Here is a 13,800-nt window from a genome sequence, read left to right as displayed (position 1 = left end):
CACATGTATACATATGTAACAAACCTGCACGTTGTGCACATGTACCCTAGAACTTAAAGTATAATAAAAAAAAAAAAGAAATAACACCAACCCTATTAAAACCATCCCAAAAAGACAAGAGGAGGGAATACTTCCAAATTCATTCTACAAGACCAGTATTACCCTGATACCAAACCTAGACAAAAGCTCTTCAAAAGAGAGGCCTATATGCCAATATTTGGGTGACTATTGATTTAAGAATTCTCAACAAAACACTAATAAAACACATTCAACAATACATTAAAAGGATCATTCATCATCACCAAGTGGGATTCACAATATGTAAATCAATCAATGTGATACATCATATTAACAGATTGAAAGACAAAAACCATGTGATCATTTCAATTGATGCTGAAAATGCATTTGATAAAGTTCAATATCCCTTCATGAAAAAAACCCTCTAAAAACTGGCTACAGAAGAAACATACCTCAACCATAATAAAAACCACATATGACAAACCCACAGCCAGTTTCACTCTGAATGGGAAAAAACTGAAAGCCTTTTCTCTAAGATCTGGAATATGATAAGAATGTCTACTGTCATGACTGTTGTTCAGCATAGTACTGGAAGTTCTCACTAGAGCAATCAGATAAGAGAAAGAAATAAAGGGCATCCAAATTGGAAAGGAACAATTCAAATTATCCTTGTTTGCAGATGGTATGATCTTATATTTGGAAAAATCTAAAGACTGGACCAAAAGAAAAAAAAAAAAAAACTCTTGGAACTGATAAATTCAGTAAAGTTACAGGATACAAATTAAAATACAAAAATCAGTAACATTTCTATATACCAACAGTGAATAATCTGAAACAGAAATCAAACAACTAATCCTATTTACAAGAGCCACAAATTAAACACCTAGGTTTTAACCAAAGAAGTGAAAGATCTCTACAAGGATAACTATAAAACACTGATGAAAGAAATTGAAGAGGATACAGAAAAATGGAGAGATATTCCATGTTCATAGATGGGAAGAATCAATATTATTAAAATGTCCATACTACCCAAAGCAACGTACAAATTCATTGTAATCCCTATCAAAAGATCAATGATAGTCTTCACAGAAATAGAAAACAAATCCTAACATTTATATAAAATCACAAAAGCCCCAGAATAGCCAAAGCTATCCTGAGCAAAAGAAATGAAACTGGAGAAATTATATTATTTGACTTTAAATTGTAGTACAGAGCTACAGTAAACAAAACAACATGGTAGTTGCATAAAAGCCAACACATAGACCAAAGGAACAGAAAAGAACCCAGAAAAAATTCCACACACCTATAGTGAACTCATTTTCAACAAAGGTGCCAAGAACATACAGTGGGGGAAAAGACAGTCTCTTCAATAAATGTTGCTGGGAAACTGGATATCTATATGCAGATGAATGAATCTTGAACCCTATCTCTCACCTTACACAAAAATCATATCAAAATGGATTAAAGACTTAAATCTATGACCTCAATCTATGAGACTACTCCAAGAAAACATTGGAGAAACTCTCTAGCACATTGATCCGTGCAAAAATTTCTTGAGTAATACTCCACAAGTAACGGTAACCAAAAAATAAATGGACCCATGGGATAACATCAAGTTAAACAGCTTCTGCACAGCAAAGAAAACAATCTAGAAAAATGAGAAAAAAAAATTTCCAAACTACCCATCTGACGGGAGATTAACAATCAGAATATAAAAGGAGCTCAAATAACCCTATAGGAAAAAAATATCTAATAATCCAATTTAAAAATGGATAAAAGATTTGAATAGATATTTCTCAAAACAAGACATACAAATGGCAAACAGGTATGTGAAAAGGTCCTCAACATCACTGATCATCTAAGAAATGCAAATCAAAACTACAATGAAATATCATCATGCCCCAGTTAAAATGACTTTTATCAAAAAGCCAGGTAATAACAAATGCTGGAGATGATGTGGAGAAAAGGGAACCCTCGTACACTGTTGGTGAGAATGTGAATTAGTAAAACCACTATGGAAAACAGTTTGGGGGTTGCTCAAAAAACTAAAAATAGAGCTACCATACAATCCAGCAATCCTACTGATATGTATAGATCCCATAAAAAAGGAAATCAGTATATCAAAGAGATATCTGCACTCCCATGTTAGTTGCAGGTCTGTTTTCAGTAGTCAAGATTTGGAAGCAACCTCTGTGTCCATCAACATACGACTGGGAAAAGAAAATGTAATACTTATACACAATGTAATACTATTTAGTCATAAAAAAGGAGATTGTATCATTTGCAACAACATAGATGGAACTGGAAGTCATTATGTTAAATGAAATAGGCCAGGCACAGAAAGACAAACATTGCATGTTTTCACTATTTGTTGGGGCTAAAAATCAAAACAATTGAACTCACGGAGATAGAGAATAGAAGGATGGTTACCAGAGGCTTGGAGTGTGAGCAGGGGGTGGGGATGGTTAATGGGTACAAAAAATATAGTTGTAAAGAATGAGTAAGACCTAGTATTTGATAGCACAACAGGGGGACTATAGTCAATAGTGATTTAATTGTACATTTAAGAATAACTAAAAAAGTATAATTGGATTATTTGCAACGCAAAGGATAAGTGCTTAAAGAAATGGATACCCAATTGTCCATGATGTGATTATTACACATTGTATGCCTGTACTAAAATATCTCATGTACCCTATAAATATATACACCTACTATGTACCCACAAAAATAAAGAAAGTTTTTAAATGTTTTAAAGAATGGGTAAGATATAACCTACCATATGAGCACCAAAGTTTCCATGCATTAAACAAGAAAACCTTGTTGTATCCTAGATCACATATTGAAGTTCATGCAAAAATCATTGCTCTCTAGAGCAGAATTAGAGACAAAACACCTAAAGAAACAACACAAGGAAGCAAAACCAGAAACTGGTGCAACATCCTCAAGTCATCTAAGAAGCTCCAGTGTTTTTTCAACGTGGCTCTAACAGTATGTGATTAGCATGCTGCAAAATTCTCACACTTGGTCAGACTACTCAGTTCTTCAACATGACAATTTACTATTTTTAGTTATTTTGTTCCAATGTTCTATTCCTACTTGGCATGATACCTAAAGGAAAACTATTCCTAAATCGAACATATATGACAGCGCTGATCTTATATTTGACACCTGTGTAAGACTGCTGCTTCTCTAACTGATCAAATAGCAAATCTCCCATATGATTTCTGCTTCCTCCCCTAGTAAGGAAGAAATATCAAGCAACCAACATTACTGAATTTAGTATTTTTCCTCAACCATATATCTTAAGTTTTTAAGTGGTTAATAAAAGTTCACTTTTAATGTATTTGACTTTATTGTCTATAGTTTGAATTTGTAAGCTCTCTAACGATGGCAAAGAGAACAATAAAATACAAGAGGAAACAAATTTTCCTTTACCCTTGCATTTCTATTTCTATTTACTCTATTTGGTATAATGAACTGGGATACACACATTACGTAACTGTAGAAAATACCACGAAATGCATTTACAATATATTTGAAAACTAATTTACTGCTAGTTTAATAAAGGTAAATATTTGGCCTAGAAATGTCTTTTCAGGGCCGGGCGCGGTGGCTCAAGCCTGTAATCCCAGCACTTTGGGAGGCCGAGACGGGCGGATCACGAGGTCAGGAGATCGAGACCATCCTGGCTAACACGGTGAAACCCCGTCTCTACTAAAAAATACAAAAAAACTAGCTGGGCGAGGTGGCGGGCGCCTGTAGTCCCAGCTACTTGGGAGGCTGAGGCAGGAGAATGGCGTAAACCCGGGAGGCGGAGCTTCAGTGAGCTGAGATCCGGCCACTGCACTCCAGCCTGGGCGACAGAGCGAGACTCCGTCTAAAAAAAAAAAAAAAAAAAAGAAATGTCTTTTCAGATGTTTACATTTTATCTGTTTTTTTCATGGCATCCTTTTGGTTTTGACACCTAATATGATAATTTAGAATATGGCATAATTTTATTTTTTAAAGCATAGCTGCTACGAATTATTAATATTAAAAACATATTATATAACATTTAAATATCTCTTTGATTTCTATCCTAACATAATAACTCATCAGGTATATGCCATTTTCAAACACTAAAATTTTTCCAACCTCTGTGTCCTTCAACTTTTGTAGTTCATTTTCCAGCACCAACTTCTCTTCTGATAACAACTGAAAATCACGTTGTATCTGTTTGTATTCCTAAAAACAAATAATTTTAGTAATAATGAAGAGTAAAACTCTCAATGTAGAAAGGTTAACTCATGACAAGAATGAAACATTGATATCAGTATGTACAGTGAGACAAGAATTGGAGCTGAAAGACATAAAAGAGCTACAAGTGTCAAGGACTGGAACTATTCAGATGACTGTAGGACATTACAGTTTAGTATTTCAGAAGTGAATTATTTCTGAGTGATAATGAGAGTAAAATGAACAAAACAGACAAGGCTTTCCAGTTCACATATGCATAAAAATATTTCAAATAAACTAAGTAAGCATTGGAGCTTTATATAGGATTATGTATCCTGACAATTTCTAGAATCTGTTAAGAACTCAAGGACAAAGTGTAATTTCAAATTGAGAGTACTATACTTACAGCATTTAACAAAACTTGATCATTTACAGCTCTGAAAAATAAACCAAAAAAGTATGTTTATAATTGTACATTTATATTTTAATTTATGTAACACACATATTTTCTTTGTAAAGATTTTAATACAAATGAAGTTTAATGGACACTTTGATTACAACTTCATAAATTTAATACTCTACCTAGAAATATAATTGAATCACTGTTACCTTTCCAGGACTTGTTCTATGATTTTACACAATACTGCATGTACCTTTTCCATTCTGTAATTTTTATTAGTGGGTTGGATTTCAGTTTTCTTTTTCACATAAATGATATCACTGTATATATTGTTCTCAACTTACTTTTTCACTTAACATAAAGTCTGAGATTTCTTCATATCCATAAACATAGATCTTTCTCAGTTTTTTTAAGTGCTAATGATTATTCCACAGCAGGAGTTGGCAAACATTTTTTGCAAAGAACGCGATAGTAAGTATTTTAGATTCTGCAAGCCTGATGGTCTCTGTCACTATTACTCAATGGGTATGGCTGTATTCCAATTAAATTTTATTTACAAAAATAAGTTTCACGTTAGGTTTGACATTGTTCCACAGTTTGCTGACACAGTTTGATGACACTGTTCCAGAGTATGGATAAACCATAGATTATTTGGGCCACAGTTTGCTGACATTGTTCCATAGTATGGATAAACCATAGATTATTTTTGACAAGAGTTATTCATTTATTAAATCAGAATTTATAACAGCTCTATTTAGGTATAATTAATATATCATACAGTGCACATTTTAAAGTACACATTTCAATTTCCTTTAATATATTCACCAACTTGAGCAATCATCACCACTATCTAATTTTACTACATCTTATTTACCCCACAAAGGAACCCCAGGCACATTAGTAGTCACTCCTAATTCCTCTTTGCAAATACCCAGCCAGTAACATACTTTATCTCTCTAGATTTGCCTATTCTGGATATTTGACACAAATAGAAGCATATAGTATCTGGTCTTTTGAAACTGGCTTCTTACATTTAGGAATGTGTTTTCGAGGTTCTTCCCTATTATAGCACGTTATTACTTTGTTCCTTTTTACTGTCAAATAACATTCCATTATAAGGATATTCCACATTTTATTTATCAATCACTTTAAGGACATTTTGTTTGTTTCAACTTTTCTGCCATTATGAATAATGCTATTATGAACATTTATGTACAAGTTGTTGTGTGAACAGGTGTTTTCATTTATGTCATGCGTAAACCTAGAAACAGAATTTCTGAATCATATGCAGACTCTGTATTTAACATTTTGAGGAACCAGCAAACTGTTTTCTAAAGCAGATACATAACTTAAATTCCTATTAGTAATGTATGAGGTTCCCAATTTCTCTACATACTTGCCAAAAAATCATTGCCTTGTCTATTTGATTATAGCCATCCTAGGGCGTGTAAAGTGGTATCTCATTGTAGTTTTGTTTTGCAATTAAAACTAGTGACAGCCAGGCCCGGTGGCTCATGCATGCAATCCCAGCACTTTGGGAGGCCGAGGCAGGAAGATCAACTGAGGTCAGGAGTTTGAGACCAGCCTGGCCAACATGGTGAAAACCCATCTCTACGAAAAATACAAAAATTAGCCGGGCATGGCGGCAGGTGCCTGTAGTCCCAGCATCCTGGGAGGCTGAGGCACAAGAATTGCTTGAACCCGGGAGGTGGAAGTTGCAGGGAGCTGAGATCATGTCACTGCACTCCAGCATGGATGACACAGCAAGACTCTGTCAAAAAAAAAAAAAAAACACAAAAAACAAAAAAACCTAGCAGCTAACAATGTTAAGTATCTTTTCATGTGATTATTGGGCATTTCTATATCTTCTTTGGGGAACTACCTATTCAGATACTTTGCCTATTTTTAATGGAATTATTTATCTTTTTTTTATTGAGGTGTAAGAGTTCTTTGTATGTTCTACTAAGTACCTTAGCAGATATATGATTTGTGAATATTTTTCACATCTATGAGCAGTTTATTTCATGTTTTTTGATAGTATCATTTGCAGCACAAAAGTTTTTAATTTTGATAAAGTTTATCTATTTTTTCTTTTGTTGATTGTACTTCTGATGTCAAATCTAAGAAACCACTGCCTAACCCAATGTCACAAAGATTTACTCCTATGTTTCTTCTAAAATGCCTACAGTTTTACCTCGTAAATTTAGGTCTTTGATAATTTGACTTTAGTGAATGGCAAAAATAAGTAATCCAGCCTGGTTCTTTTACATGTGGATAACCAGTTGCCCAAGTACCATTTATTATAAATTAAAGACTTTTCTTTCCCCCATTGAATCATCTTACCTTGAAAATCATTTGTTCATAAATGTAAGGGTTTATTTGTGGACTTTCAATTCCATTCCATTGCTCTATATGTCTAGTCATATAGCCACATGTCTAGCCTTATGCCAGTAACATTTTGCCTTGGTTACTGTAGCTTTGTATTAAGTTTTAAAATCAGTTAAGTGTGAGTCTTCTAACTTTGTTCTTAAGATTACTTTTGCTATTCTAGCTTCCTTGAACTTCCACATGAGTTTTAGAATCAGCTTGTCAGTTCTGAAAAAATGTCAGCTGGAATTTTGAAAGTAATTACATTGAATCTGTAGGACAATTTGGGAAGTATTGCTACCTTAAGATTATTAAAGACAGGTATGGTGGCTCACGCCTGTAATCACAGAACTTTGGGAGGCCAAGGCAGGAGGATCACTTGAAGCCAGGAGTTTTAAGACAAGCCTAGGCAACACAGCAAGACCCTGTCCCTACAAAAAAATTTTTTTTACATTGCCAGGCATGGTGGTGCATGCCTATAGTCCTAGCTGCTTAGAAGGCTAAGGTAGGAAGATGCCTTGGGCCTAGGAGTTAGCAGCTGAAGTAAGCTATGATTGCATCACTGCACTCCAGTCTGGGTGACAGAGTGAAACCCTGTCTCTAAAAAATAAAATAAAAAATATTAAGTTTAACAGTCTATGAAGATGAGATATCTATTCATTTCTGTAGGTGTTGTTTAAGTTCTTTCAATTATGTTTTGTAGTTTCAGTGTCCAAGTCTTGCATTTCTTTTTTTAAATTCAGTCATGATCTCTTTGGTGCTATTATAAATTGAATTGTTTTCTTTATTTCACTTTTGAAATGTTCATAGTGTATTCATTTCCTACGGCTTTAGTAATAAAGGACCGCATATGGGTGATTTAAGACAACAAGAATTTATTTTCTCACAGCCTGGTGACTTGAAATTCAAAATTAAAGTGTTGGCACAGCCATGCTCCCTCTGAAATATCTAGGGAAGGAATCTACCGTGCCTATTCTAGCCACTGTTAGTCCCTGGTATTCTTTGGATTGTGGCACAATAAACCCAATCTCTGCCTCCATCTTTACATTAGCAGTCTTTTCCTCCATGTTTATCTGTCTTCTCCAATTCCTATAAGGACACTAGTCACGTTAGATTAAGGGCCCATTCTACTCCAGTATGACCTCATCTCAACTAATAATATTGGCAATAACCCTGTTTCCAAATAGGGTCACCCTAAGGTAGCAGGGGGTGAGAACTTCAACTTATCTTTTGAGGGGATACAATTCAACCCATAACAGCTAGTGTATAGAAATACAAATTGTTGGCTGGGCACGGTGGCTCACGCCTGTAATCCCAGCACTTTGGGAGGCCGAGGCGGGAGGATCATGAGGTCAGGAGATCGAGACCACCCTGGCTAACACGGTGAAACCCCGTCTCCGCTAAAAATGCAAAAAATTAGCCAGGCGTGGCGGCGGGCGCCTGTAGTCCCAGCTACTTGGGAGGCTGAGGCAGGAGAATGGCGTGAATCCCGGAGGCGGAGCTTGCAGTGAGCCGAGATCTCGACACTGCACTCCAGCCTGGGCGACAGAGCAAGACTCCGTCTCAAAAAACACAAACAAAAAAAAAGAAATACAAATTGTTTTTGTTTATCAATCTTATATATTGCAGCCTTGATGAATTCATTCCTTACGTCCAATAGGTTTTACCAGAACTCAGGATGTTTTAATATCTAAAATCATGTCATTTACAAATGGAGGTAGTTTTACTTCTTCCTCACCAGTGCAGACACTTTTATTTCCCTTTCTTCCATAATTGCCCTTGCTAGAACCTCTACTATAATGATGAATAGAAGTGAATGCCTTGTCTTTTTTGTGATCATAGGGAGAAATTATTCATTCTTCACCTCTGAGTATGATGTTGAATGGGTTTGCAAATGGCCTTTATCAGGTTAAGGAAGTTTCCTTCTATTCCTGGTTTGTAGAATTTTTATCATAAAACGATGTTGAATTTTGTCAAGTGCATTTACTGAATCTAGTGAACTGATGTGATTTTTTTCTCCTTTATTTAATCAATATTACATATTATGTAAATTGATACCTGCATTTTAAATCAACCTTGCATTCCTAAAATAAATCCCCCATGTTCATCATATGTAGTCTTTTTTATACGTTGTTGGATTCAGTTTGCTAGTATTTTGGTGAGGATTTTTGTGTTCATATTCATAACACGTATTTATCTTCTTAAATCTATTTATTTTCCTGTGATTGTCTAATTTTGGTATCAGAGTAACACTAATCTCACAATGAATTGAGAAGTGTGAACTCTTTTATCTTTTGGAAGAGTTTGTACAGGCCTGGTATTAATTCTTCTTTAAATATTTGACAGGATTAGAAAGTGAAGTCATCTGGCCTAAGCATTCCTTGGTGGGAATATGTTAATTACTAATTAAATCTTTTCACTACTTATAAGTCCAGCCACATGTTCTTGTTCTTCTTGATACAGTTTAGTTTGGGTCTTTCTAGAAATATATATCATCTCAGTTATCTAATTTGTTGTCATATAGTTATTCATAGTATTCCTTTATCATTCATTTACCATAGATTATTGAGCCATACTCCTACTAACAAAAACAGGTTCTTTCTAGTTTTGCTGACATCACACTGATGCAAAAAATTCCTTTTATATGCTTTCTTGAGCATATTGTACTCCTTTCTCGAGGGTAGATAAAAACAGATTTGCGATATAACATGGCATACACTTTTGTTATTACTAAACTGTGCTAAATTGTCCTCAGAAGTGGGAAATTTCTATTACACTAACATTGTAACAGTATTCATTCCACTACCTCTCTGCCAATAGTTGATATTAGAAAACTTCTAAATTTTGTAGACAAAAAAGTCATGGCTTTGTCTTACATCTTCCCTGATCACAGTGAGACTGAGCATCTCTTAAAACGTTTATTGGCCAATTTTTTTGTCTTTTCCTTAGTTACCTCTTTATATACTTTGCCTATTTTTCTTAGTGTTTTTAGGGAGTTATAGAGTCTTATTACTACTCCTTTTTTCTATTGTATGTGCACAAATCTTTTCTCCCAGTCTATTGCTTACATTTTAACTTTGCTTCAATTTTGAATGAGGTGTTTTTAGTTTTGAGAGTTGAATTCCCTCCCTTTTTATGGTTTTATTTTCTTACCTTTAGGTCTGTAATCAATATTAGCTTTCTAAATGATGTGAATTCAGAATCTGTCATTACTTTTTAACCACATGGATGCCTTTACCTTGCCGATGCCCTACCTAATCACTAAAATTCATTCACGAATGTGAATTTGCCATGTTAGAATTATTGTGATTCCAATTCTGACATAAGGTAACTATTTGTGATGCATGCAGTTGGGCTAAAGACACTTTGAAAGGCAAAACAGCCTATTACCCTCACTTGTAATGTCTATGCCTCCCTAGAAAAATGTCATGATGTAATTCTTAACAGGACTGCTTTCCTGTCCAGACCACATGATTCAGGTAATGTACATTGTTCTTATCTAACTTAACAACTTCATCTCTAAGACTGGACACTAGTTCTAAGCATTCTGTTCACCAAAAAGGAATCATATCTTCACAAGCCATCCTACAAATCAATATCTAATTGAGATCTCAATTTGTCCCACAATTACAGAAGAATTTCAAGGCCCTCTAGGTCTATGCCTATTTATTTATTTATCATTATGCACAGGTGAACAGCTAGACAATGCACTGACAATATCCTGAAGAATATGTCTATTAGCTCCCCCAAAGACCAGAATGATTGTCCTATCCTGCTACTATGTAAATTTATGCATAATAATTTAATAAAGTCCTAGTTTCTATATTTTATCCTGTACTTTTAAATCATTTTATTGGTATGTAATTACTATATAAAAAGCTATACATTTTTATTGTATCCATCCCAATGAATTGGGGATATGAATATACCCATGAAATTATCATCATCTAGGCCACAAAGAGATCTTCACCTCCAAATGTTTCCTTCTGCCCTCATTAATATCATAATTGTTTGTCATGGTTTCTGCTGATGCCATTGTTATTAAGAAAAATTAACAAAACACCTACCCTCTTAGAAAATTTTAAGTATACAATGCAGTATTGTTCACTATGGGGATTCTGTTATATAATAGATCTACAAACCTTATTTATCTTGGAAAACCGAAACTTGTGCATTTTAGGCTACACCTTTTCAGCTCCTAAATTATTTTGCTTTCTGTGCCTGGATTCTTTCACCTAACATAATGCCTTCTAGGTCCATCCATGTTGTCACAAATGGAAGGATTTTCTAATTTCTTAAGAGTGAATAATATTCTGTTGTATGCATAGGTACATTATATCCATTCATCCATTCTGGATACTTAAGTTGTTTCCATATTTTGGCTACTGCAATGAACATGGGAGTGCAGATATCCCCCTGACATATTGATTTAAATTCCTTTGGATACATACCCAGAAGTGGCATTTATGGGTCATATGGTAGTTCTATTTTAAATTTTTATGCACTTCCATACTGTTTTCCATAATGGCTCTACCAATTTACATTCCCACCAGTAGTGTTGAAGGGTTCCCTTTTCTCCACATCCTTGCCAAGAATTGTTATATCATTTTTTCTTAATAACAGCCAACCTAACAAGTATGATGTATTATTTCATTCTGATTTTGATTTACATTTCTCTGATGATTGGTGATATACAGTACCTTTTCCTATACCCATTGTATATTTGTATGTCTTCTTTGGAAAAATATCTATTCAAGTCCTTTAATTACTTTTTATCTTCTATTCAGTTGTATGAGTCCCTTGTACATTTTTTATATTAACCCATTATTATCAGATGTATAGTTTGGAAATATTTTCTCCTATTCTATATTTTTCCATTTCATTTTATTATTTCCTTTTTTAGGCAGGACTTTTAAATTTGATGTAATCTCAGTTGTTTATTTTTGCTTTTTTGCCTGTTTTTTGGTGTAACATTCAAAAAAATCATTCCCCAGACCAATGTCACAGAGTTTATGTCCTATGATTTCATCAAGGAGTTTTACGGTTTCAGGTCATACAGGTAAGTTTTTAATGCATTTTGAATTGATTTTGTGCATGGCATGAAAATCCAATATCATTCTTTTGCATATAGACATCCACTTTTCTCAGTATCATTTGTTGAAGACACTATCCTTTCCCCATTGCTTATTTCTGACACTCTTGTTGAAGATCACTTGTCTATATGCTTGGGTTTGTTTCTGTGCTTGCTAATCTGTTTCATGGCTCTATATGTCTGATTTTATGCCAGTACCATACAGAATTAATTACTGTAGCTTTAAAACATAATTTGAAATCAGAAAGTAAGGGCCAGGTGCAGTGGCTCGGGCCTGTAATCCCAACACTTTGGGAAGCTGAGGCAGGCGGATCATCTGAGGCTACTCAGGAGGCTGAGGCAGGAGAATCACTCAAACCTGAAAGGTGGAGGTTGCAGTAAGCCGAGATCACCCCACTGCAGTCCAGCCTGGACGACAGAGCGAGACTCCATTCAAAAAAAAAAAAATGCCAGGCACAGTGGCTCACGCCTGTAATCCTAGCACTTTTGGAGGCCAAGGTGGGAAGATCACTTGAGGTCAGGAGTTCAAAACAGGCCTGGCCAACATGGTAAAACCCCGTCTCTACTAAAAATACAAAAAGTTAGCCAGGCATGGTGGCAGGCATTTGTAATCCCAGCTACTTGGGAGGCTGAGGCAGGAGAATTGCTTGAACCTGGGAGGAGGAGGTTGCAGTGAGCTGAGATCGCACCACTGCACTCCAGCCTGGATGACAGAGTGAGGCTCCGTCTCCAAAAAAAAAAAGAAAGTAATGTGCTTCCAGCCTTATTACTCTTGCTAAAATTTGCTTTGGCTATTCAAGGCCTTTTGAAGTTGCATATGAATTTTAGGATTTGTTTTATGTCTGTGAAAAATGTCGTTGGTATTTTCATAGGATTCACACAGAATCTGTAGATCACTTTGGGTACATGGACTTAATTATAACAGTATTAACTCTTCTAATCCGTGAACATACGATATTGTCCCATTTCTTTGTGTCTTCTTCAATATATCTTATATATTTTATAGTGTTCTGCATGCAAATCTTTTACTTTCTTGGTTAAATTTATTCTTAAATAGTTCATTTCTTTTCATGCTACTCTAAATGTTTTCTTCTTCACAGTTATTGTTAGTGTGTAGAAACACAACTGATTTGGGGATTTGGGGATTTGATTTTGTAACCTGCAACTTTACTGAATTCATTTATTAGTTCTAAGAGTTTTGGGAGTGGCACCATTCTATATTTGATGGGGGTAGGGGAGGCATCCTTAGGGTTTTCTATATATGAACTCATGTCATCTAGAAACACATGATTTTACTTCTTCTGTTCTGATTTGGATACCTTTAATTTCTTTTTCTTGACTAATTGCTTGGCTACTACATTGGACTTCTGGTACGACATTGAATAGAATTGTTAAGAGTAGGTATCCTTGTCTTTTTCTTGTTATTAGAGAAAAAGTCTTCAACTTTTCACCACTGAGTGTAATGTTAGCTGTAGGTTAATATGGCCTTTTTATGTGGGGAACATTCCTTGTATACCTAATTTTTTGTAAGTTTTTACTATGAAAAGATTTTGAATGCTGCGAAATGCTGTTTCTGCATCTATTGAAATGATCATATGATTATTGTCCTTCAAAATGGTAATAGTGAGCCAGGCACAGCAGCTCATGCCTGTAATCATAGCACTTTGAGAGGCTGAGGTGGTGTATCACCTGAGGTCAGGAGTTC

At 35.0% G+C, this 13,800-nt stretch overlaps 1 protein-coding gene across 1 annotated transcript in view; it reads right to left on the bottom strand.

The window, feature by feature from the left end:
• The window catches only part of LOC105519573 (coiled-coil domain-containing protein 7), a 137,009-nt gene that overhangs the window by 77,505 nt on the left and 45,704 nt on the right, over window positions 1–13,800 (bottom strand). Inside the window, exons 10-11 of the mRNA XM_011952949.1 lie at window positions 4,643–4,673; window positions 4,156–4,245 (exon numbers count right to left, since the gene is read on the bottom strand). Coding sequence (XP_011808339.1) covers window positions 4,156–4,245; window positions 4,643–4,673 — 121 coding nt within the window. The remainder of the gene's footprint in view (window positions 1–4,155; window positions 4,246–4,642; window positions 4,674–13,800) is intronic.

This window comes from Colobus angolensis, unplaced genomic scaffold (genome assembly GCF_000951035.1).
Source record: "Colobus angolensis palliatus isolate OR3802 unplaced genomic scaffold, Cang.pa_1.0 Scaffold352, whole genome shotgun sequence".
Lineage (NCBI taxonomy): Eukaryota > Metazoa > Chordata > Mammalia > Primates > Cercopithecidae > Colobus > Colobus angolensis.
The sequence above is the reverse complement of the archived record's forward strand: the minus strand, read 5'-3'. Positions and strand labels throughout refer to the sequence as shown.